At 41.1% G+C, this 22,069-nt stretch overlaps 2 protein-coding genes across 2 annotated transcripts; both read left to right on the forward strand.

Annotated features, from left to right (window-relative positions):
* Nucleotides 1–2,070: 2,070 nt before the first annotated feature.
* On the forward strand, nucleotides 2,071–8,074 carry LOC117966032 (green-sensitive opsin). The gene is made up of 5 exons (XM_034911363.2): nucleotides 2,071–2,633; nucleotides 3,753–3,921; nucleotides 5,092–5,257; nucleotides 5,779–6,018; nucleotides 6,599–8,074. The coding sequence occupies exons 1-5, from the start codon at nucleotides 2,273–2,275 to the stop codon at nucleotides 6,728–6,730; spliced, it is 1,068 nt and encodes a 355-aa protein (XP_034767254.2). The 5' UTR covers nucleotides 2,071–2,272; the 3' UTR covers nucleotides 6,731–8,074.
* A 2,219-nt stretch (nucleotides 8,075–10,293) lies between these two features.
* LOC117394726 (bombesin receptor-activated protein C6orf89 homolog) lies at nucleotides 10,294–19,469 on the forward strand. Its single transcript, XM_033993225.3, has 7 exons — nucleotides 10,294–11,551; nucleotides 11,942–12,107; nucleotides 16,065–16,219; nucleotides 16,409–16,560; nucleotides 17,059–17,194; nucleotides 17,948–18,071; nucleotides 19,004–19,469. Exons 1-7 carry the CDS (start codon nucleotides 11,363–11,365, stop codon nucleotides 19,084–19,086), a joined length of 1,005 nt encoding a protein of 334 aa, XP_033849116.2. The 5' UTR covers nucleotides 10,294–11,362; the 3' UTR covers nucleotides 19,087–19,469.
* The last annotated feature ends 2,600 nt before the right edge of the window (nucleotides 19,470–22,069 follow it).

Genomic DNA, 22,069 nt, shown 5'->3' on the forward strand with positions numbered 1-22,069 from the left:
CCCTTCACTCCACAGAGACCTCATCCAACACAAACACCCATCACTCCACAGAGACCTCATCCAACACAAACACCCATCACTCCACAGAGACATCATCCAACACAAACACCCTTCACTCCACAGAGACATCATCCAACACAAACACCCATCACTCCACAGAGACCTCATCCAACACAAACACCCATCACTCCACAGAGACATCATCCAACACAAACACCCTTCACTCCACAGAGACATCATCCAACACGTATCAAACACCCATCACTCCACAGAGACCTCATCCAACACAAACACCCATCACTCCACAGAGACCTCATCCAACACAAACACCCATCACTCCACAGAGACATCATCCAACACAAACACCCATCACTCCAAAGAGACCTCATCCAACACGTATCAAACGTCATAGTCATACTGTAGACTGCCCGGCGATAATTCAACCCATAAAGAAGAGTTTACCAGAAGAGTTGTATTAAGAGTAACAGTATAATAAATACACAATCACACATTAAAAAAAAATAGGTTAACAAAGAAGTAGAAACACGACCTGCTATAGCACTCGTTTGATTTGGCGATACGGGAAGGTTTGACCTGATTTGTTGTCTTTCCAGATTGATTATATTCCCTAAAAGTATTTTCCTTTTACACCAGCTGCCTTCTTGACACACCAATTGATCAGACTAATTTAGAGATCATTGAGTTACGAATCTTGGAGTGGGTGGCTGCAGAGAATCAAGTGAGCGATTAAGAGGCAATGTACGCGCTGAGTTGGAAAGCACCCGTTTACGAGATTTAGCATTTTGGGTATCCATAGCGGTGAGGTATCTGTAGCAGACACCTCTGAGTAACTCGGTTTTGAAAAAGAAACTTCGCTGCCATCCCTGACTCCAAGGGCAAGCATACCTTTTTTTTCACTTTTATGTTGAGCGCTGTTTGTTTTGTTTTTATGTTTGTGTTTAATTTGGGAACCTCCTGTCTTGTCTAGTGCTGTGTGTGTGTGTGTCTGAATATGAGAGAGAAATGAAACAATGTATTCTTGCTCTAAATGACTTGTTGCTATATTAAACTATGTAACAGTGTAATGCCTGAGAAAGAAAGACTGAACCCTTGAAACAATGTATCAAATTGAATTATTTGGCTGAAACACTGTAACTAAAAGACAGCACTAGTTTGTGCAATATGAGAATTGAAACAAAATTATGTGATTATTTAAATGTGATTATTTTACATCCATGGCATTTTTATTGTGTGTTTGTGTTGTACTTGGTCAAGACTTTATCCTCTGGCCCAAATAAAAGAACCTGGTGCTAACAACCTAAAATCTTTAACTTAATCTGAAGGTAGTGCCTTCAGTGGCGTAGACGGCTACCATAAATTATATTTTAAACCCAGCCTAGCCCTCGCTACGTAGATTCCACCGCACCTAGCGTTCAATAACTGCAAGCTGTTGACAACATTTTGCTGTCATTCACTCTTATGAATAGCAGGTTGATGCTCAGGACCAATGAAAAATGTATTCTAACGAGGGAAATCATTAATCTTTATCTCAATTTGTTTAAAACATGCCTTCGTAGACGAAAATTTTGGAGCTTAATGACGCACCTGAATTATCTCTTCTGAATAGCAACTGACGTTAAATAGATGGCTATGGACGAAATCCCATCACGTACTCCTGTTATCTCATTTCGACAGGCGTTAACCCTTTATGAATAGACCCCTAAAGGGGGTAACTGAGGACTTGCTTAATGGCAAATCATAACATTCTGTTCCCTGGCTCGTAAGAGTAAGAGCAGGTTAATAGGCAACCCAGAAAATGAAGACTAAGAAACACACAACTTCTTCAGAAAGAGCTCCCCAATTTCTGCCTCAATCCCAAATCTCCAAATGAGGACAAAAATCCTTTAAGCAAAATTGGACTGTCTTAATTAAGCTATGGGCCAATAGCTGATTAGAAGAATCTCAAAGCGTCAATTCCTTTTTAATCCCCATGTCCTTGACCCCTAATCCTCGCTGACACTACTTAAAAAGGGTTTAAAACCCTCAAATTGTGTCATTTGGAGCCAAGAAACCAACACCAGAGTAGGAAAGGTGGTGGCAAGGGTGAAGCAGCCACAGTTGCAGCCAGAGATTTTTTTCAAAGAAAAGCTGGGTAGCTAGTAGCTTCAGTTTCCATCTAAAACCACATTAAACCATTGCTTTTCTTAAATTCTCTTTCCTTTTATTCTTCTCATATTATCTGTGGTTTTTTTGTATAAATAACTCTATCAAAATGAACGGCACAGAGGGCAACAATTTCTACGTTCCCTTCTCTAACCGGTCAGGGGTCGTCCGCAGCCCGTTTGACTATCCGCAGTACTACCTGGCGGCCCCATGGAAGTTCTTCACATTGAGTGCCTACATGTTCCTGCTCATCTCCTTGGGTCTTCCCATCAACCTGCTCACACTGGTCGTCACCTTCAAGCACAAGAAGCTGAGGCAGCCTCTCAACTTCATCCTGGTCAACCTGGCGGTGGCCGGCCTCTTCATGGTCCTCTTCGGCTTCACCATTACCTTCTACTCAGCCATGAATGGATACTTTGTGTTCGGCCCCACCGGCTGTGCAATAGAAGGCTTCATGGCGACACTCGGAGGTGAGGAGTATGGGAGGGGGTGGGGCTACTTACAAATAGCTTTTAGATTTAAAAACAATTAACCAACTGAAGTAAACAGATCCTGATTTCACATTGTTTTAACGTTAAATAATAACATAGTAACTACTACTTGAAAATAAATTCTCAGGATGTAAACATGCTGTATGTTAAAAAAAAATCTATACAGCAAATTCATCAGGAACAGTGAGAGTGTGTTGAATGTGTAATATACTGATGTTTGCTTGCTCTTATTTGAGTAGATTTCTTCATAGTTTTAAGGGGAAAGTGAGGCTAATGATTAGTAGTAAGATAATTACAGAAAATAGGACACATATTTACAGACCTATTCTGACACATTTTTTTAACTTTTAATTTGCGGATTGCAACTTGAAATCCAGCCAAACAAAGTCAGTATTTCCATATTAAAAGATACCAAAATGGAATAATCCATAATCTATGTACATGTAATAGGCATAGACTGAAATTAAAATGATTACAGCAAAACCTTGGAAATGTTAAAAATGTAATATGATTACATAAATGACCAAGCATTGACCTCTATAATCATTCACGATGGATTTTCACGGGACTGCTCAAACGAGACGGAATTTCCAGTAGGGGTTCCAGTATCTGCCCTGTATTCCATCTGACTGGGACTGAGACACTGGGATTCTTAGACCTCTTTACATCTACATTCTGCCACCTTTTATAGCTATATGAATCTTTTTTTTTGTATTTACCATCCATGGGAGATTCCATACAATAAAAATCTAGAAATGCTACAAGAAACCAAAAATCAATGACAAGTCTTTTTCAATTTGAGTTTCTTTGAGTATTTCTAAATTGAGCATTAATTGAGTGTGTAATAGTCATGGATGATACGATACAAAATAGAACAGAAAGAGGTTCTGTGCTTCTCTGCTGCAGTGAGTTTACCATTTTTAAGAGAAGCGCAAACAGAACTGCCACTGTCTAGACATGCTGGGCAGGTTTCTCAATGCTGGATTACTCTGAAGAACATTTAATAGAAGTGCTTCTAAGTAGGGGGGGTCATACCATTAACCATTTATCACCCCCCCCCCCCCCCCCCCTCTAAATTCTGCCTGTCTCTCTCTCTAGGTGAGGTGGCTCTCTGGTCCTTGGTGGTGCTGGCCATCGAGCGATACATTGTCGTCTGCAAGCCAATGGGCAGCTTCCGCTTCTCCAGCACTCACGCCTCCATCGGTATCGCGTTCACTTGGGTCATGGCACTTACCTGCGCAGCGCCGCCGATTTTCGGTTGGTCCAGGTATGGGAATCCTGGGACACAAGGGGGATCCAGGGATAGGGGAATTAGAATTGCAGCATGGTCTATACCAGTGGTTCCTGACCCTATCAGCCGCATACCAAAATTTTGGTCGAGAGTCGCAAGACATGCATTGTAAAACAGGAAAGGTTTGCGAGCAAGACATTTTAAGTACTAGCATGGTTTTAAACATTTTTTTTAATTCTCTCCAACATTAAACCGAAATCTTGCACTTACTCTGTGCAGTAGTTATTTCTTGATGGCAGCAAAATACATTAAGTGGGATACAGTATTTTCAAATGATGAACAGAAATCGCTTTTCAGAGCAAGACAGGTTTGCGTTGCGCAGTGCAGGTAGTATGTGATTATGCTGTGACTTATGTAAATTGCGTAAACCACATTGAACTCTTGAAGGAGCTGCTGGAGTCTCCTGTGGTTTCAGGCTGCTGTGGCAAAGAAAGTCTCGACTTGTGATAAGATGTAATTTGCTTAATTTTCGTTTCGTATTTTAAATAATGTATTTTAACATGTATTCATAATGTGATTTCATTCTGTTTCTTTTCATTTAGAAATTTAAAAAAGTAAAAAATACTTCTCTTGCACATGATGTAAATTATGAATATAAGTGTGACTATGGTTGGTTTAACCACCTCTGTTCATGGTTGTAACTAGCTATGAGGACACCGAGGTTGTGTCCTCAGTTGTTTTTTGCAACTGATGCTCATGTAAAAATGCTGGTAAAGTACAAAAGACTCCTTCATTTTCTCTGTTGGTTTGCTGTGTAACATAGATTTGGAGGTTGAATAGTAAATACCAAGCAGTCATATAGATACTGCAGCTATAGCTTGAAACCTCAGTTTGACCTCGGTAGAATGTCAGCTCTGGTTTTGGCCCTACCTCTGGTCTATACACAAGCTTACATTTCCTTTTAGTTATCGGATTGTAGGTACTGTACATGCAGGACCTTGTTAGGACCTACTTGAAAATAAAAGCTTTAACCTTGATCCAAATCTATAAATATGTATTGAATAGTCTCTAGTGTTCTACCTACATAGGGTGCAGTTGTGTCGTTCTATTTTCATGAGCACAAAAAATATATTATTATTATGATGATGATGATGATGATGATGTTGGTTATATTGGTGATTCCAAGTTGAACTCCTGTCATTTCAGATACATCCCAGAGGGAATGCAGTGCTCCTGCGGGCCTGACTACTACACGATGAACCCTCACTTTAACAACGCCTCTTATGTCATCTACATGTTCTCTGTGCATTTCTGCGTTCCAGTCGTCATCATATTCTTCTCATATGGGCAGCTCATATGCAAAGTCAAAGAGGTGAGCAGACACAGAAACCCGCTTGGGAAAGTAAACTCTTTATCAGCATCTTTCCTGTTATCATACACTCCAGAACAATGGGATGCCACTTCACATTTTTCTTATTAGTCAACATTCGCCGAATAGAAACCAGGTACTAAAAGACAACAGGAACAATTGAGGAAGATTATAATCATCTAGTGGAGGGGCTAATGCTAACCATCTTAAAATATAAGCAATATATTATATTACAACACAAAAACATTTGTTACTTTTTAGTAGAACCTATCATAGAATTATCATATGGTTGAGAGTTTCAAGTTATGTGTGAGAAGATGGAAGCTCTGAGCAGGCACAATTGAAGAGCATCTCGTTTTTTTTTAGATTAGAAAGTTATCCCAGGGTTTGCAGATTTCTGTTTTCCAGGGCTGTCAATCTAAATTTCACCTAGTAAACCATTTCAAAAACATTCCGTAAGTAAGTGTACTGATGACCAGCTCTGAACTGCAAGCTTCAATGGTGACAGTGCATCTGCTCCCCAGGCTGCCGCAGCACAGCAGGAGTCTGCCACCACCCAGAAAGCAGAGCGCGAGGTCACGCGCATGGTCATCCTCATGGTCATCGGCTTCCTGATGGCCTGGACCCCCTACGCCTCTGTGGCATTGTGGATCTTCTTGAACCAAGGGGCCGACTTCTCTGCAACTCTCATGACCATTCCTGCCTTTTTCTCCAAGAGCTCTGCCTTGTATAACCCCATCATCTACGTGCTGCTGAACAAACAGGTACCCGCTGCACTAGCAGAGTTTCCACTGTCCCAACCCCATTACCATTTAAACCCCTCGCTCTGCAAGAAATATACCCAGCGCTCATTTTTCTGTAGCGGGCCGGGGTTAGCCACTTAGCCAGACGTCCAGTTTTCAACACATAAATGGGCGATGATAAATGTGATCCCTCGTCAACAACTTAGGAGTGTGGCTAGTACAGTAACAGGATGGACAAGCCGAGGTCTGGGTGAGCATCGTGGCTCTCCAGACTTTTGAACCCAGATCCTGCACTCTCGGGTGGTCCTAGATATACAAATGGCAGGCAAATTCAAGATCTGGTATACGCTGTTAACCTACAGTACTGATAAACTGATTTAGCCCAGTCAGCAGCAACAGGATACTGTAGTTAATATTTATTTAAGGAACACACAGGTCCAATCTGTAGCACTTCCATAGATGACGGCTTGTAAATTTAAAAACATCCCCCTCCCAAAATAAGGATTGTTGCAGCACCATATCCCTCGCAACACAAACCTCTACCCTTGTCACAGTTCCAGCCTGACTCAACCCTCTCCTGCCTGTTTTGTCTCCCCTCCAGTTCCGTAACTGCATGATCACCACAGTCTGCTGCGGAAAGAACCCGCTTGGGGATGATGACATCTCCTCCACAGCATCCCAGAGCAAGACAGAAGTGTCCTCTGTGTCCTCCAGCCAGGTGTCCCCAGCGTAGACCCCCAGCTCAGCTCCTCCACACCTCAGGCACCGGATTCCTCTTTGACATAGCGGCTTTCAATTTCCATTTTTTTCACACTATTTGCATGAACTGAGACATTACTGATATCGTAATCCGCAAAAGAACGTAACTCAGAAACTGCAGAAGAGTTCTGTTAGAGTATTGATCATTCTGCTTTTGATAAACTTCTTAAGCCTCTACCTTAGTCTAGAAGGCTAGTATTTCTACACTGCTGAGGCACCTCCCTCCACCCCCCCTTATCCTTTCATCCTGATTTTAGCTTTAAAGTGTATTTGATTAACAATAGTTAGTTTGCAGAAAGTATCATAACGATGATCATGGGAAGGGCAGGTCAATTCATGGGTACCCCTGTGATCAAAATGAAGTAGCCTTGTTAGCAACTTAATTCACACTTCCTAGATTTCTGCACAGTGTACTGTGAGCTCTTGTGTCCCCACACCCTAACCCCACATCCCCTCCTGCACAGACAAACGTAGAAAGAACAGTAACTCGCTAGAAGGATGCAGAGGGCATCATATCTGCGGTTGTTTTTCTTCTTTTAAGATTCACTCCCTCATTTAATATTTGCACCACTGCTACCAGCTCTGGATTCTGCATGCTCACAGCTGGGTTTGTTCAGGAACCATTCAATCCAGGGTTCATTTTAGTTGTTTTTTTTGCACGTTCTTGCTGCGCTGAGTAAGAGTCTACTTTTCAAAAATTTGCAAAAAAAATAGAAAGGTGATTAAAAAAGAAATAGCAAAAGTGTTTTATTTCATTGGGCTTTGTTTTGTTGCTCACTCAGTACAGGAAATGAACGCTTCTTCACAAACTGCTCCTAAATGTATGACTCTGTTGAATCAGCAGTCACAAAGCAAAGCCTCATGGAGATCATAGCCACATAGAATTAAAAACAACTGTGTAGTTTGTATGTTCTAAAAAATAAATGTATGGAAGATGTAATCGTCAATGCTGAACTAAATGGAACTCTTATCTGATACGGATCTCTGCAATGTTTTGTATTAATGCATTTAGTGACTGTGTCACACAAAACAGGCGTGTAGTTCACACAGAGTGCTCTAGGAAATAAAGCTAGTCCATTTTTCTGTATATATAAGTTTTATCTGAGAAAAAAAAGATACCAAAAAACTCAAAGTGAACTACGCAACTGTTTTTGTTTTGTTTGCTGTCACTCCAGACAAATAATAATTTATTTGTCTGAACATGTCACCTTTTCTGTATATATTTTATAAATAACTTATTTAATGTGAATTTGTAAAGTCAAAAGTTAGCAATAGAAATAAATGCATGCATCAAAATTGTGAGGTGTTTGTTTGATCTTTATGCTGCTGAATGGAGTCCACTACGTGCCTTAGACTATACCTCTGATTGTTGAAAATAAATAAATAGTAACTACAGCATTTACAATTCAACAGAAATATATGAATTTGCATTCAGTAAGAAATATTGCACAACGAAGGAACACACAAATATAATCGGTCATTTAGCAATGAATGAAATCATTTAAAAAGTTCTCTTCTTTGTGTTTTGGGAATAAAACATCTCAAAGGTTTACAGTAGACCATTATACTTTGTCCTATGTAGAGTTCATTCTCAGCTGGTAATTAATGAATAATTATCTCCAAATACATGAAAATCCAGGACCATCTTAATCTAGCACTTCCCCTGTTCTTAGAGACGCCACTGTCTATAAACACTAACTAAACACAAGCAGAGGTGCAAATTAACCCACACCATGGAAATACAGGGAGAGAGGGCTCATCTTGGTAAACCCCATGCATGCTAGGAAGCAGTTTTTTTCACATAGCTTATTAACAAAGAAGAAATATTCTCCTTTGCCTCACTGTCACTTCCATACCACAACTCAATCACACCCACAGACCTGTCAACTCTCCCTTATTTGCAAGACTTCTCCCAGACAACTCCTGGGGCAGGTTTTCTCTCAGATTTTCCTCAAAACTCGACCTTTATGTCAGCAAACTAATTTCTGCACAAGTCATGTAGGGTCTGTGGTGCAATCCCTGTCTGTATTCAGCAGGGTTTAGGACCCAGAGGAGCCCTGTGGCAGGCATGCATTCAGTGCGCGAGCCAAGCTCACATACTTGACCATCTACAGCCCCTTTCACAATGGCACTTCTTCCCGGGTCCAGACCCAGGTTCTGGCTTCCCGGGTCACAATCCGGCATAGTGTGAAACCACGTACCTGGATCGTACCCGGGTTAACTGGGGTCCCAGCGACCCACCTCAGGATGTGGGTCGACGCACTTTGACCCAGTTTGGAAAAAGGCATACTTTCTGTAAACTATGCAGGACTGATTTTAACAGTGGGACATGAGAACAAGAATGTTTGTGGTTGTGGCACAAGAGATCACAAAAACACAGAAAACACCAGCGCTTCCACCAAGTGGTATTATTGATCTGCCACATATGTGCAGTGTAATGAATCTGAAACAAAAACACATTTTCAATGTGAAAAAATGCAGAGTTATAAAAAGGGACAAGCCATTTAAAGTGGAGATATCAAAAACACAAGCCAAGTTTCAAGAAACCATTGGGGCAACCTTGCCCAGCACAAAGCAAATAGGCACAAACTGCAAAAACAATGGGGGCCAAGATTGCCCCAGTTGTTTCTACTAACTTGGCTTGTGTTTTTGATGCAAGTTCGATCCGCTTTTATTGTGCATGAAAAACACAAGCCAAGTAACAATCAATCTGCTCATGTTTATTTGTTTATTTGTTCAATTTCAACTCCATAGTGCTCGATTCCACCCCCCCCCCCCCCAAAAAAAAGTGCCAGAACGCACTATATCATTTCAACAACAAAATGAACTAAGAATAACATACAGTAGAAGCCCGTTCATCCGAACATAGCAATGGTTCGTATTAATGAGCGTTAACATGTTTACAAAAACAGCAGTACAGTGCATTCCGGTATGTTTTACCTGTGTCAGGTACCTTTCAATTGTTTTTTTTTTTGTTTTGTTTTGTTTTTAAGAGGACTACACTTACCAGAATGCAATGGGGTGTAAGTTTACAAGCCTGAACTGTCCCGGTGAACACGCAGTCACATGGTAACCCTACAGGGCGTTGTTCTGATTATCCCTGCAGTCCGAATAGGAGTACTCTGAATAAGTACTCAAAACTCTGTGTTTACATGCATAAGTATTCTAGAATATTTGTTTCTGTTTGTACGTGTGTGAGAGTGTCTAATAAATAATGCTGTTTGTATTAAAGTTATTTAACAAGTTAATGGTGATAATGCAACTATTGTATTTTTGAATAAGCCACGTCTACCATCAATCAAAAGATTGATACAAAAGTAATTATCCAACATTTTAATATTATACAAAATAACATTTAATGAATTACTAAAAAAAATAATAAAGTTATTTAGAGAAGCAAGTTTCGAAATTAGACAATCAAGTAAAAAAATAACATTAAAATCAGGAAATGGTATAGAAATGTATAACAAATATGCTTTAAGGAACAATATACAAGCCACCACCAAAAACACTGCTTGAAGAGAACCTCTCTTACCCAGAACACCTTGCTTCTGTATAAAGAAGATTTCGTGGCGTCACCAATGTTTACTAAACATTTCAAGGAACTATTTTCGATAGTAGAACATAGGGAGTAAATAGATTAGCATAAAATGAAAGCTAATACTATTTTTAATAATAGTTAATTAAAATGTATGGCTGTAAATTAAATTGTGCTCTTTTTTGTAACGAATCTGCTGATGGCGTATCCCAGACTGGATGTTTATACTGAAAAGCAGGAAGGGCTGACGAGAGCTTGAGTTTGACAGCGTAGATGCGAGCAGGTGAAAATGCAACGCGTAGCGAGACAGTAAAACTGTATTGGTGAAGCTATACGAATAGCAATCACAGAATGTTGTTTTGTTTTTGCATACGTCTTATGAACAGCGTATCCCTATAAAAACAGGAGTTCTGCTATCATATTCATTAACTAAACCTGAATACTGACCTTGATTGCGAAACTTTACACCGGTGCATATACCTCAGTTTACTGTAAGTGTATGCAATAATATTTAGTTTTTTAAGAATAATTTTGTCAGAACTGTAGAAGTTTTGCCAGTCAGTAAGGAGACAGGATTTGAAAAAAAAGATGTAAAGTTGTTTTTTTGTGTGTGTGGGTTTTTTTTTTTTGTATTAGAAAAAAAATAACTAAAGCAGAAAAATCTCATGGAAATCGGTAAGATAGCTACGGCAAATAAGAGGAGTTTAATAATCGTGAATGTGCTTGCACAAGCTACGGCAGCTTTCTAAACATTTTATAATTGTATATAAGGAAGTACCTTAAACATCTACGTAATGTATGACAAATATTAACTTCCCTATACCGAGAGCTGAAATGACAAATTACTCGCGCAACATTCATTGCACCGCCCTGCTAGTAAGTAGTAAAATATGTAAAGAAAAAAATAAAGATGAAGAGACACAGACTATTCTTATTTTGGCTGTTAACCTTTACAAAGCGTTTTGAAAACCATAGTGGCCTTAGCTCAGAGGGTAAAACCACTGATCCTGTAACAAGAGAAACGCCTCAGAACTGACTGACACTTCACATCGTAAACGTATATAAACAATGGGACTGGCTCCGAGCGAGCCATGCATCTATGAGAAGCTGTCTGAAAGTGTCGATATCCTGAGGCGATCCGGGTATCGATATGGAATGTCGGAGAGGGAGATCGAGAAGTTCATAAAGCAGGTGCTGGAAACGAATGAGCCCAGGCGAGAGCCGCCCCAATTCCCCATCCTGCTGGCAGCGTGCAAGGTCAGATTATATACTGTGCTGTAAATAGATGGGAAGCATTAAGGAAGGGGTAAACGACGATACATGTTGAATCTCTGGATTCTTACCATCATGTTAATGTATCATTGTATTACTTCTAGCAAACAATATGAAATGCTAAACTGAAATCGCAAGTGTTACATTTGAAATGTGTAATACTGTACAGAGTCTGCATTTACTAATGAAACACAAGTTCGTTATTCACCAAACTGTTCTAGATTGTGGGTGACTTCATTAACAAGGGGCTAACCCCTCCCAGGAGCCCCAAGGTGTATGTTTCAGTTGAGGTGTTGGAAGCACAATGTGATTTTTTTCCAGGACCTATAGGAGCTGCATGTTTTCACTGTTGTCTTTCCTTTTCCCTTCATGCAGCTTGTAATTGCACTGGGATTCCTCTTGGTGGCAGTGCTGGCGTTCACCTACCCTCTTAGCTTTCCACAGTACAGGTTTCCCGTGGGTCATGCTCACAACTGGTCCTCTCCCATCAGCCATGTGCGCCTCCTGTCTCTGCCCATTGCCAAGAAGTACAACCTCGAAGGTACATAGTTAACTCTGCTTTCACAGGGACCGCAATGCACTGTGGAATTTGTAGTTCTGCACTTCTAAAAGACAAGACACAGATAAAAAAAAAATCCTGAAGGCACTGTGGGTTCAAAAACTGGAGAACCTGGAGTCATATGGTCACCCTATAAATAGGGCATTCTTACCTCAGAATTACATTTGAATTGCTGTGCTGCTAAGCCTTTGGCTTGCCAAAAACACTTTGCTAGTCATTTGAAATGAGTAAGTCCAATTTGGCAGTCTCTCTGCGTCCTGCAGTCTTGTCTTTATGATCTGTAGTCTGCTAAAGATTCGTATCAGCTGTAGAAATGAAAGGCTGTGTTATTAGTTAAACACGTGTTAACTGGTACCCAGGGGAATGGATTTGAATGATCATTTCCATTTTCCCTGAATTGTTCTGCACTGTGTCGTACCTTCAGGATTTAAATAATCACTTGCTTTCTGGAATTTGAATATTCCTTTTTGTTGTAAAATACATAGAACCGTTGATTTAGTTCCTCTGGATCTTGCTTGCTAACTTATTTAGTACTTAGAACATGTGTTGTTGTGCTGCACTATGATGCTTCCTGTTTCTCAAGGGATTTTTTAGGATAGATATGATACAACGGGACGTTTCCATTTAACAAATGCGCTCGCATAAAATCCACCGCAGCATCGATATGGATACATACAAAATATATATACAGTTGTAGTCAAAAGTTTACATACCCGAATGGAAATTTATAATTTCTAGAAATTTCTCTAAAGCAAATAATTCTAGGAAAAATCTTTTGTAGCAAAAGTTTTGCTTTTGTGGATGAGGAAAAAATAGATGTCTACAATTATTTATTTTGCAAAACTCCAAAAATGCTCATTCAAAAGTATTCATACCCTGACAAGGAAAATTAAAGTAATAGCTAGTTGAGGCACCTTTAGCAATAATAACCTCTTTTAAACGATTAGGATATTTGTCAGTGAGCTTTTGGCATGATTCTTTAGTGATTTTTGACTATTCTTCAACGCAAAATTGTTCCAGTTCATTCAAATTCCAAGGACTTTTCTTGTGCACAATACCAAAGATTCTCAATCAGATTTAGACCAGGACATTGACTAGGCCATTCCAGAACCTTCATTTTATTCTTCTTTAACCATTCTGAAGTAGATTTTGATGTGTGCTTTGGATCGTTGTTGTGTTGGAATGTCCAGTTGCACTTTAAAAGTTTTGTTTCAGATGATTGGCCAATATCTATTGGTCTGCTATGGAATCCATTTTACCATGTACTAGAACTAAATTTCCTGTGCCATTAGAGGAAAAACAGCCCCATAGAAGGATATTACCACCTCCATGCTTGACAGTAGGTATGGTGTTCTTTTCTTTGTACGCCTCACCAGACTTTCTCCAAACGTAACGACTATCAGCGTAATCAAATAGCTCGATTTTTGTTTCATCACTCCACAAAACCTTTGAGCAGAACTCATATCCATCATTCAAATGCCATTTTGCAAACTTTAAGCGATTGTCCTTGTGACGTTTTCCTAAGACTGGCTTTTTCTTTGGCCTGCGACCATTGAGACCTTTTAGGATTTTGAATGCTTGAATCAGATCACCGCGTAGTCTTCTTTGTTCAAGACTGAATAGATTCAATTCTTTTAGCCTGTCTGCATACGACATGCCATTTAAACCTGGGATAATTCTGGTCGCTCTTCTTTGCACTCTTTCTAGAGCAGCAATATCCTTTTTGTAACGAGGTGACCAGAACTGAACACAGTATTCTAGATGAGGTCTTACTAATGCATTGTAAAGTTTTAACATTACTTCCCTTGATTTAAATTCAACACTTCTCACAATATATCCGAGCATCTTGTTGGCCTTTTTTATAGCTTCCCCACATTGTCTAGAGGAAGACAACATAAACTCCTAGGTCTTTTTCATAGATTCCTTCTTCAATTTCAGTATCTCCCATATGATATTTATAATGCACATTTTTATTGCCTGCGTGCAGTACCTTACACTTTTCTCTATTAAATGTCAATTGCAATGTGTCTGCCCAGTTCTGAATGCTGTCGAGATCATTTTGAATGACCTTTGTTGCTGCAACAGTGTTTGCCACTCCTCCTATTTTTGTGTCGTCTGCAAATTTAACAAGTTTGCTTACTATACCAGAATCTAAATCATTAATGTTGATTAGGAATAGGATATTCTTTGCTTTCGAGAAATTTTTAGAAATTATAAATTTCCATTGGGGTATGTAAACTTTGGACTCTGTCTGTCTGTCTGTCTGTCTGTCTGTCTGTCTGTCTGTCTGTCTGTCTATCTATCAATCAATCTATCATTTCCATCTTTTCAGTGTAACTGTAAAAGAGAACAGCTTATTGTTTGTTTGAATTGTTTTGAGTGTCTCTACTGCTGATCTTCCACGTCTGGCTTTCGTTCCCTCTCTCCCCTACGCCTGCAGCCCCGGATCAGTTTTGCACCAATTCTTCACTTTTCAACAGTTCTTGTGATTTCCACAAGCTGAATCACTTTAATATGTTTCATAACTCCCCTTGTTTTGCTTGGACTTTACTCCAGATGCCAGGGCTGTTAGAGGACAGGCTGTCTGATCTTTTTTTATTTAAACATTGTAATTCTAAAGGGTGTGGGGGGTGTTTTGCAATTGTTGTTATAGCTGGCTTGGTTTAGTGTGTGATACAGGGATGGAAATAAGACTCCTGTTGCATAGCAGTTTCACCCATTCCAGGTTTTAAGGTGTGTCTTAATAAACTCCTAGTAAAACCAGGATTGGATCCAACTGCTATGCAACGGTGGTCTTATTTCCATCCCTGTGATAGCTACATATACAATGACATATTTCATGTTTCTTTTAGGATAGGCTGGTCTTTATTAGGTTGACCTTTTATTAGATTTGTTTCTAGTTGTGGTTTATTCATGCCTGGACAAAAGTATGTTTCAAACTGTGTTTAAGGGTTGCATTGTATCCTGTGGTTTGCTCTCAGATGGTGCTGATAAGGTTTCACTCATTCAGAATGAAACTTCCTAATCCAGCTTCTGTCTGGTGAGTTGCATAAGTCTGCAATTCTATATTTATGACTCCTTCCTGACCCTGTTAGTGTGTGTCTAATATTGCACAACTCCAGCCTAGTTTACTGGCATTGAAATAAACCCCACTTTGCATAACAAATCCAGGTTTCACTACAAGCATTGGTTTATGAACCGAATGCAACGCAGTGCGTCTGAAACTCAAGGGTCTAATTAAAACCTGGAGCTGCTATGGCTCTCTGATCAATGGGTCTCACGTCTGATTTATATAATGATTGGGTTGTTGGACTCATTGCATTGCGCAGTCGTTGATTTCTGTGATGCGTACTCGGATACTCTTATTAAATAAATAGAAACTAGATGTTTCATCTCAGTAGGGATGTCCTGGTGAAATATATTCAGAAATAAACAGACAAATGCTTACGCTGTGAGGGACCGTGCAGCTGCCTCAGCTCCACCTCCGAACCCAGCTGGCCTCTCTGCTGCTGTGAGGAAGCAGTGTTTGGATAAGAGAGAGACGTTGTCACACCTGACCCAAACCCCCCCCCAAATATAATGATCCTTAACTAAGGCACGCTATATGTTCTTGTTACCATAAAATAGGCACACATTACATAAGATCTACTTGAATTCACATAATCATTATTTTGGACTTGCCCACACAACCCCAAACAGCAATGTCAAGCTTCATTATACCACAACTGCAGCTTTTAATAATGATATGATTTCTTACCGTAACCCGGTAAAGTGATAAAATCCCTCTTAACAGAAAACAAACCAAAATAATTAAAAAAAAAACACAAGAGGAGTTTTTGAAAAATGCTTGATGACCTGTTAGACCAGTCTGTGTTGGAGTGTTAGGGGCTTGAGGATTCCGGAGGGCCATGCAGATTAATGCTGTTCTACCTTTTGCAGGGTTCCACGAGTGGTGGAGATCCCATAAGAAGGGGCGATCTGGAGCTGCAGTGAACTGCTCTGAATGTGCCTCGGTGTCGGCTGTGCTGGATGTGTGGAAGGGTCAGGGCTTCCCAGACTGCATCCTTCAGGGAGTGCAGCCTGTAGTAATTGAGGTAACTGCAGCGGGGCTTCAGGATCAAAGAGCAACACAACACAAGGCAATTACATGAGGTCTTTCATCAATAACTGGAAACCGCTGTAACACAACAATAGTGCCACATGTAGAAATACCAAAAGAAACTTAAATAAATGTAATGACAAGCATTTTGAGTAAATGGCAAAACGTGCTGTTTTTCTTTTAGGGGGGCCAGTCCTTAACCCTGTCCTATGCAGACCTGGAGCAGCTGTACTCCAGACAGCAGGAGTTCATGGACCTTTTCATCAGGGAGCAGGAAAACCTGATCGTCCTGGCGCAGGAATTCCCAAAGGAGCCGTCCAACTTCATACTGCTGTGGTAAAAAGAGAAGAGTGGGCTCTAGTTCAGCTTGAGCAGAAACTGCCTCCACGCTAGTGTACAGTGTACCACTCTTAATGTGGAGACCTTCTGTCCACAAGCAACTAACTGTGTCCACATTAGGCGTACTGTGCTTTACCAGCAGCTCACTGATCACCATTTAAAGGTGTGCTGAAAGCAAGCCTCAGTACAGGACTCCTCAAGCTTTAAGTGCATATACACTTGAAATGGTGCAGTGCAATACATTTACCTTAGACTGACACACAGGTGATTAGTTGTCATTTATTTATCATTGTGTAATAGATTGCTTTAACAAGACGAAACCTCTGTTGCACTGTACACGGTACAGCTTGTTTGCAAGGTGGCCCTGCCATCTCCTTCCTCATCCCTCTTCAGTCCGTCTCCCAGGGGGCAGTGGATGCTCACGTGATCCATCTCCTTGTTGACTCCTGGAGAGCTGGTTAATGATGCTGATGATTTCTTTGTCTTCCCCCTCAGGAAGCCCCAGCTGGTGAGCCGTCAGGAGGTGCTGCAGGGGCTGTTCCCCAGTGCGGAGCTGCAGAGAGTCCTGGACAGGGAGGGGGTCTCTCTGAAGCGCTGCCTGGTGACAGACAGCCAGGGGCTGCAGAGCAAGGTAAGGAGCGTGGTGTCACAGGGAGGATCTCTGATGAAGATAAAGTTAAAGTGAACACTGCCAGGAGTCTGAAGGTGAAAGGCTGAGCAGCCAACTGTAATACAAGTTTCCCATAGTAAACACACAGCAAAGTGTATTAAAGTACAGGGAAAACATTGAGGTACAGTAAGGTGTGTTAAAAACATGGCAAATTATGGTAAATTAATAGTATAACCATGAAAAAAGCATGGGGGGAAAACTGTAAAAATACAAAATTTACCGGGGTAAGCTTTTATAAGGGAAACTTTGCATGTTTTGAAGACTACTAAACAGTAGGGGTGTAGTAATACAGTGAAGGCGCAATATGTATCACAGGTCATGGTACAGCATGCATCACCGTACATGTGATGGTCCTGATAGGGTACTATGATGAGTAATAAGATCGAGTGATCATTAATAATGCTGTTTTGTTAAAAGACAAAACTCAAATGAGAGAGGGAGAGTGTGTATCCATTCCAGCTGTTAATCGCCTTTATTCATCATTCAAGAACTGTGTGGTTGGGCTACAAGTGTGTTGCTTTGGGTCCTGTATCACGAATCACACGCCCCTTGATTTGAATACTGTACATCGTGAAGAAAGTCTTGTGATTATTAATACACAGTGGCCAGTGGAAATAGCGCTACCCTAAAACTTCTAACCCTTCTGAATATGGGAAGTCTTCCCATTGTGTTTTGTATTGTACTGGGTTATGTTCAGTGGTGGTTTGTCTGCAGGCCCAGCAGGTGTACAGATGGCTGGTGGTGGGGAGCGGGCAGCCTTCGCTGAGAATCCTCCCGCTCGCGGAGTGCCGAGGGCAGTGCAGCTCCTTCAACGTGTGGCTGGAACCAGGGGACATGGGTGAGCTCAGGCTGCAGCTGCTCTTGTGATTCTTCTTACTGTTAATTTAACAGAAGCAGCGGCTGGCTCAACAGTGAACCATGACATCACTGTGTCCCTGCCCTCATCAAAACACAAAACAAACATTACCTAACAAAAAAAGTAAAAGCAGTTGTGTGTTTTTCTTCTGGAGAGGGTGTTTGTGTTAAATGCAGAAACAAGAAGTCACATTGCTAATAACTCAGATCATTGTTTTTCACATGGCCACACCCATGCAGCTGTCCAAGTGACCCATTGTTGGGATGCAGTTCATTGGCTCGCTCGTACAGGAACCTCGACAGGAGTTTGGCATCCCTGTGTAACACAAAACATTGTGGAGTCCCTAAGCAACAGCCTGCAGGAACCCCACTAAGTGTCAGTGCCAAGGACAGTCAAGAGGTGCTTCACAAGATCATAGCATTGATGAGTCATTTTAATCATTTGTGTCTGCAGTGATGGTGGGTTTTACTCCTGGTCCAGTATTGCTGCTCATTCCAGTGACGCTGGGATGCACACTTGAACACGTGTTCTGAATTGGAGTGGCTTTCCAAACACATTTCAGGGTAGCAGAGTGATTTGGGTCCCTTTTGAATAAGAACAGTCAGACGGGTGGGACCCTGAAGAACTTTTTCAAAACAATCAAAATCCAGTACTTTAATAAATCCCAGCAATTCTTCCAGATGTTTTTAATATTTTAAAGACCAAGCTGTTTCAACATAACGCAAGACTTAATGGTATGGATATGTTTTTTTTTTTTTTGGTCAGTTGACGCTTTTATGTGCAAAATCAGATGACAAGAATCGCTGTCAGTGTGAAGCCAGTGAGAAGTACTTTATGGTCTGTAGTAATAATGATGTGTGTCCCGTAGTCTTTCAGTTCTGTGCTTCTAGCCGCTCCCTCTTGTCTCTCCACAGTCTATGCCGATTCCAGGTTCTGGCAGATGGACCTGTTTCCAGGCCGGGGGCAGAGCATCGTTTGTGACGGCTTTGCTTTCTAACCAGCCCCTGCAAGCAGTCTGTGGAAAGATAAGCGGACTCCAGCCAGCTCCTGCAGCGAAACAGCAACGTTAGTCTGTCTGTCTGACTAGGACTCCACCCACAAAACCAGGCCCTCCTGGACTGTGATTGGACCCCCTGCACTAAACAATGTCTGAACACCCAGCTGCCTGATGTCACCAACGCTGGCCAAAATGCATGAAGCATCTTGTAAACAACAGACGTGATCAATGAAACTCTCTCCAAATCTGTATGTCAGTCTGTCAGTGAGAACCACAGTGAACTTGTTTTGTGGAAGCTCACCACTGCTGTGTTTTGTGCTGTGTTTTTGAAAAAAAAAAGCCCTGCATTTAAATGTACATCTGTTTTGAATTAGCAGCAGACAGTTTAAGGAATGGCTTGCTCAAGGGCCCTATCGAATCTCTACAATAGCAATAACACTGGACATGGCATGCTGAACCCATACTTATTGGAAAGGTCCTGTGTTTGTATTCCTGGGTCAGTCCTGTGCAGTAACTGATCTAATGTGCTAATAAGAAGCATTACTGAATCAGGGTTTGAATGAGGGTTGGGTCAATTAGCAGGTCTGTCTTCACACAGAGAGTAAATAGAATAAAAGAAACACTACTACCGGTTTCACACAAGGCTGCTTTTGTTTTGTCTTGCTTTGTTTTTTTCATTCTAAATATTCTTTTTTATTATTTTTTGGCTCTTGTGTGTATCCGATACTGTTCAGGTCAGTATGCACATGAGTGAAAGGTTTACAGATCACTCAGGTGCTCCCATCACTCAAATCTCTCTGAAGGGTAAAGGCCTGTGCAGTTTGAAGGGCGGGTCTGTCTGTGCTGCGGAGTGTTCCGCGCCCCAGCTGTGTTGCTCATGACATCACCGCACAGCATTAGGAGGGTGGGACCCTGCACCTGTTCCCAGTGAGCTCAGCCCCTCTCCTCCCGGCGCCCCGGTGTCCTCTGGGGGTCCCAGCTGCTTCTCGCTGGCTTCCAGCACACATGGAACGCATTATCTTGTTTCCTGTAGAAGTAGAATTCATTTTCTATGGGTTTTATTGCATAACAGTGATCAAGCCTTATCTCTGGTGGTATTCAAGTATGTGGAGCACGGACTTTACCGTTCCGTCTTACTTAACTGTGTGTGCATGCCATTACTATACACTGCCAGCACCACATGCTGTAGTACCCAATCATGGGCATTTCATTTTCCAGCGAAATCACTTCTCCCTGCATTCTCCACAGGCAAGATCAGCAAAATGATGGATTATTATTATTAATATTATTATTAAAAAAAGAAGTATTGCAACTGTTTAATTGTTGCTGTAATTCCTCATTGCATACAGCGAAAGACAAGGGTGTCTAAGGTCTTGAATTTGGGGTGGTCTCGCTGTTAGCCTGTAGAGCCCCACACCACAGGTTAAGTGTCAGTATCCTTGTGTTTGGTTAAACGTTTTTAAATATTTGTATTGGGGGATGTGTAAATAATCTGAATAATCCAAAAAAAGGGTAAAAATACATTATGTATGTACAAATATTGGTTTGGATTGGATGTGATTTTTTTTCTTTCTCCAAAGGTTTGGATAATGTTTATAAATAAAATTCGTATTGTTCCCTAAAATAATGTTTTTTTATTTGGTTGATGGTAGAGCAAAGAAATTTGAGGCTGTTTATCTTCCAATTCCTTCTAAGTTTGGGATCCCATGTGGGATCGCACTGCATTGGCAGGGACTGTTTATCCTCACAGCGCAACAGCGGCACCTACTGGCCAGGTGAGCGTGAGCGGACAATTGCAGGGCTGACCTTGGGCCTCCAGAGGGCGGTAGCTCGCTGACATATGCTGTCAAGATCTTGGGTGTAAAGAAACGATTGGCTTAACGGCGAGAGCGGCCACACCCACTGCCCTTCAGTTCCATGATGTGAAAGGATCTTAGCCGACATTCTAAATTGAGAGTCACAAAAACCTGGATAGCATGACATTGAAAAAATAATAAAAAAAAAGTGTGAAAGAATGAAAGATAAAAAAAGGCTTGAAAAATAGTGGTGTTGACACTAACTTACTAATCTCTTGTGCACACTTGACAAAAGCCCCATAAACTGATTTTTATTTACTTTCTTTGTGCATATATAGCAGATTCGCCCATTCAGGGCTCCAGAGGGATTCAGGTTTGAATCCATTACCTATTCCATCCTTGAGGGATTCAGGTTTGAATCCATTACCTATTCCATCCTTGAGGGATTCAGGTTTGCATCCATTACCTATTTCATCCTTGAGGGATTCAGGTTTGCATCCATTACCTATTCCATCCTTGAGGGATTCAGGTTTGCATCCATTACCTATTCCATCCTTGAGGGATTCAGGTTTGCATCCATTACCTATTCCATCCTTGAGGGATTCAGGTTTGCATCCATTACCTATTCCATCCTTGAGGGATTCAGGTTTGCATCCATTACCTATTCCATCCTTGAGGGATTCAGGTTTGCATCCATTACCTATTCCATCCTTGAGGGATTCAGGTTTGCATCCATTACCTATTCCATCCTTGAGGGATTCAGGTTTGCATCCATTACCTATTCCATCCTTGAGGGATTCAGGTTTGCATCCATTACCTATTCCATCCTCAAGGGATTCAGGTTTGCATCCATTACCTATTCCATCCTTGAGGGATTCAGGTTTGCATCCATTACCTATTCCATCCTTGAGGGATTCAGGTTTGCATCCATTACCTATTCCATCCTTGAGGGATTCAGGTTTGCATCCATTACCTATTCCATCCTTGAGGGATTCAGGTTTGCATCCATTACCTATTCCATCCTTGAGGGATTCAGGTTTGCATCCATTACCTATTCCATCCTTGAGGGATTCAGGTTTGCATCCATTACCTATTCCATCCTTGAGGGATTCAGGTTTGCATCCATTACCTATTCCATCCTTGAGGGATTCAGGTTTGCATCCATTACCTATTCCATCCTTGAGGGA

This window comes from Acipenser ruthenus, chromosome 30 (assembly GCF_902713425.1).
Source record: "Acipenser ruthenus chromosome 30, fAciRut3.2 maternal haplotype, whole genome shotgun sequence".
In the NCBI taxonomy this organism is placed as follows: Eukaryota; Metazoa; Chordata; class Actinopteri; order Acipenseriformes; family Acipenseridae; genus Acipenser; species Acipenser ruthenus.

Excerpts from the sequence above, each read along its gene's own strand:
- LOC117966032 (XM_034911363.2), top strand. The coding sequence starts at position 2,273 with ATGAACGGCACAGAGGGCAACAATTTCTACGTTCCCTTCTCTAACCGG. Across the intron at positions 3,922-5,091 it reads CCGATTTTCGGTTGGTCCAG|ATACATCCCAGAGGGAATGC; the intron begins GTATGGGAATCC and ends CTGTCATTTCAG. Across the intron at positions 6,019-6,598 it reads ACGTGCTGCTGAACAAACAG|TTCCGTAACTGCATGATCAC; the intron begins GTACCCGCTGCA and ends TCTCCCCTCCAG.
- LOC117394726 (XM_033993225.3), top strand. The coding sequence starts at position 11,363 with ATGGGACTGGCTCCGAGCGAGCCATGCATCTATGAGAAGCTGTCTGAA. Across the intron at positions 16,220-16,408 it reads TGCAGCCTGTAGTAATTGAG|GGGGGCCAGTCCTTAACCCT; the intron begins GTAACTGCAGCG and ends TTTTTCTTTTAG. Across the intron at positions 18,072-19,003 it reads GCTGGAACCAGGGGACATGG|TCTATGCCGATTCCAGGTTC; the intron begins GTGAGCTCAGGC and ends GTCTCTCCACAG.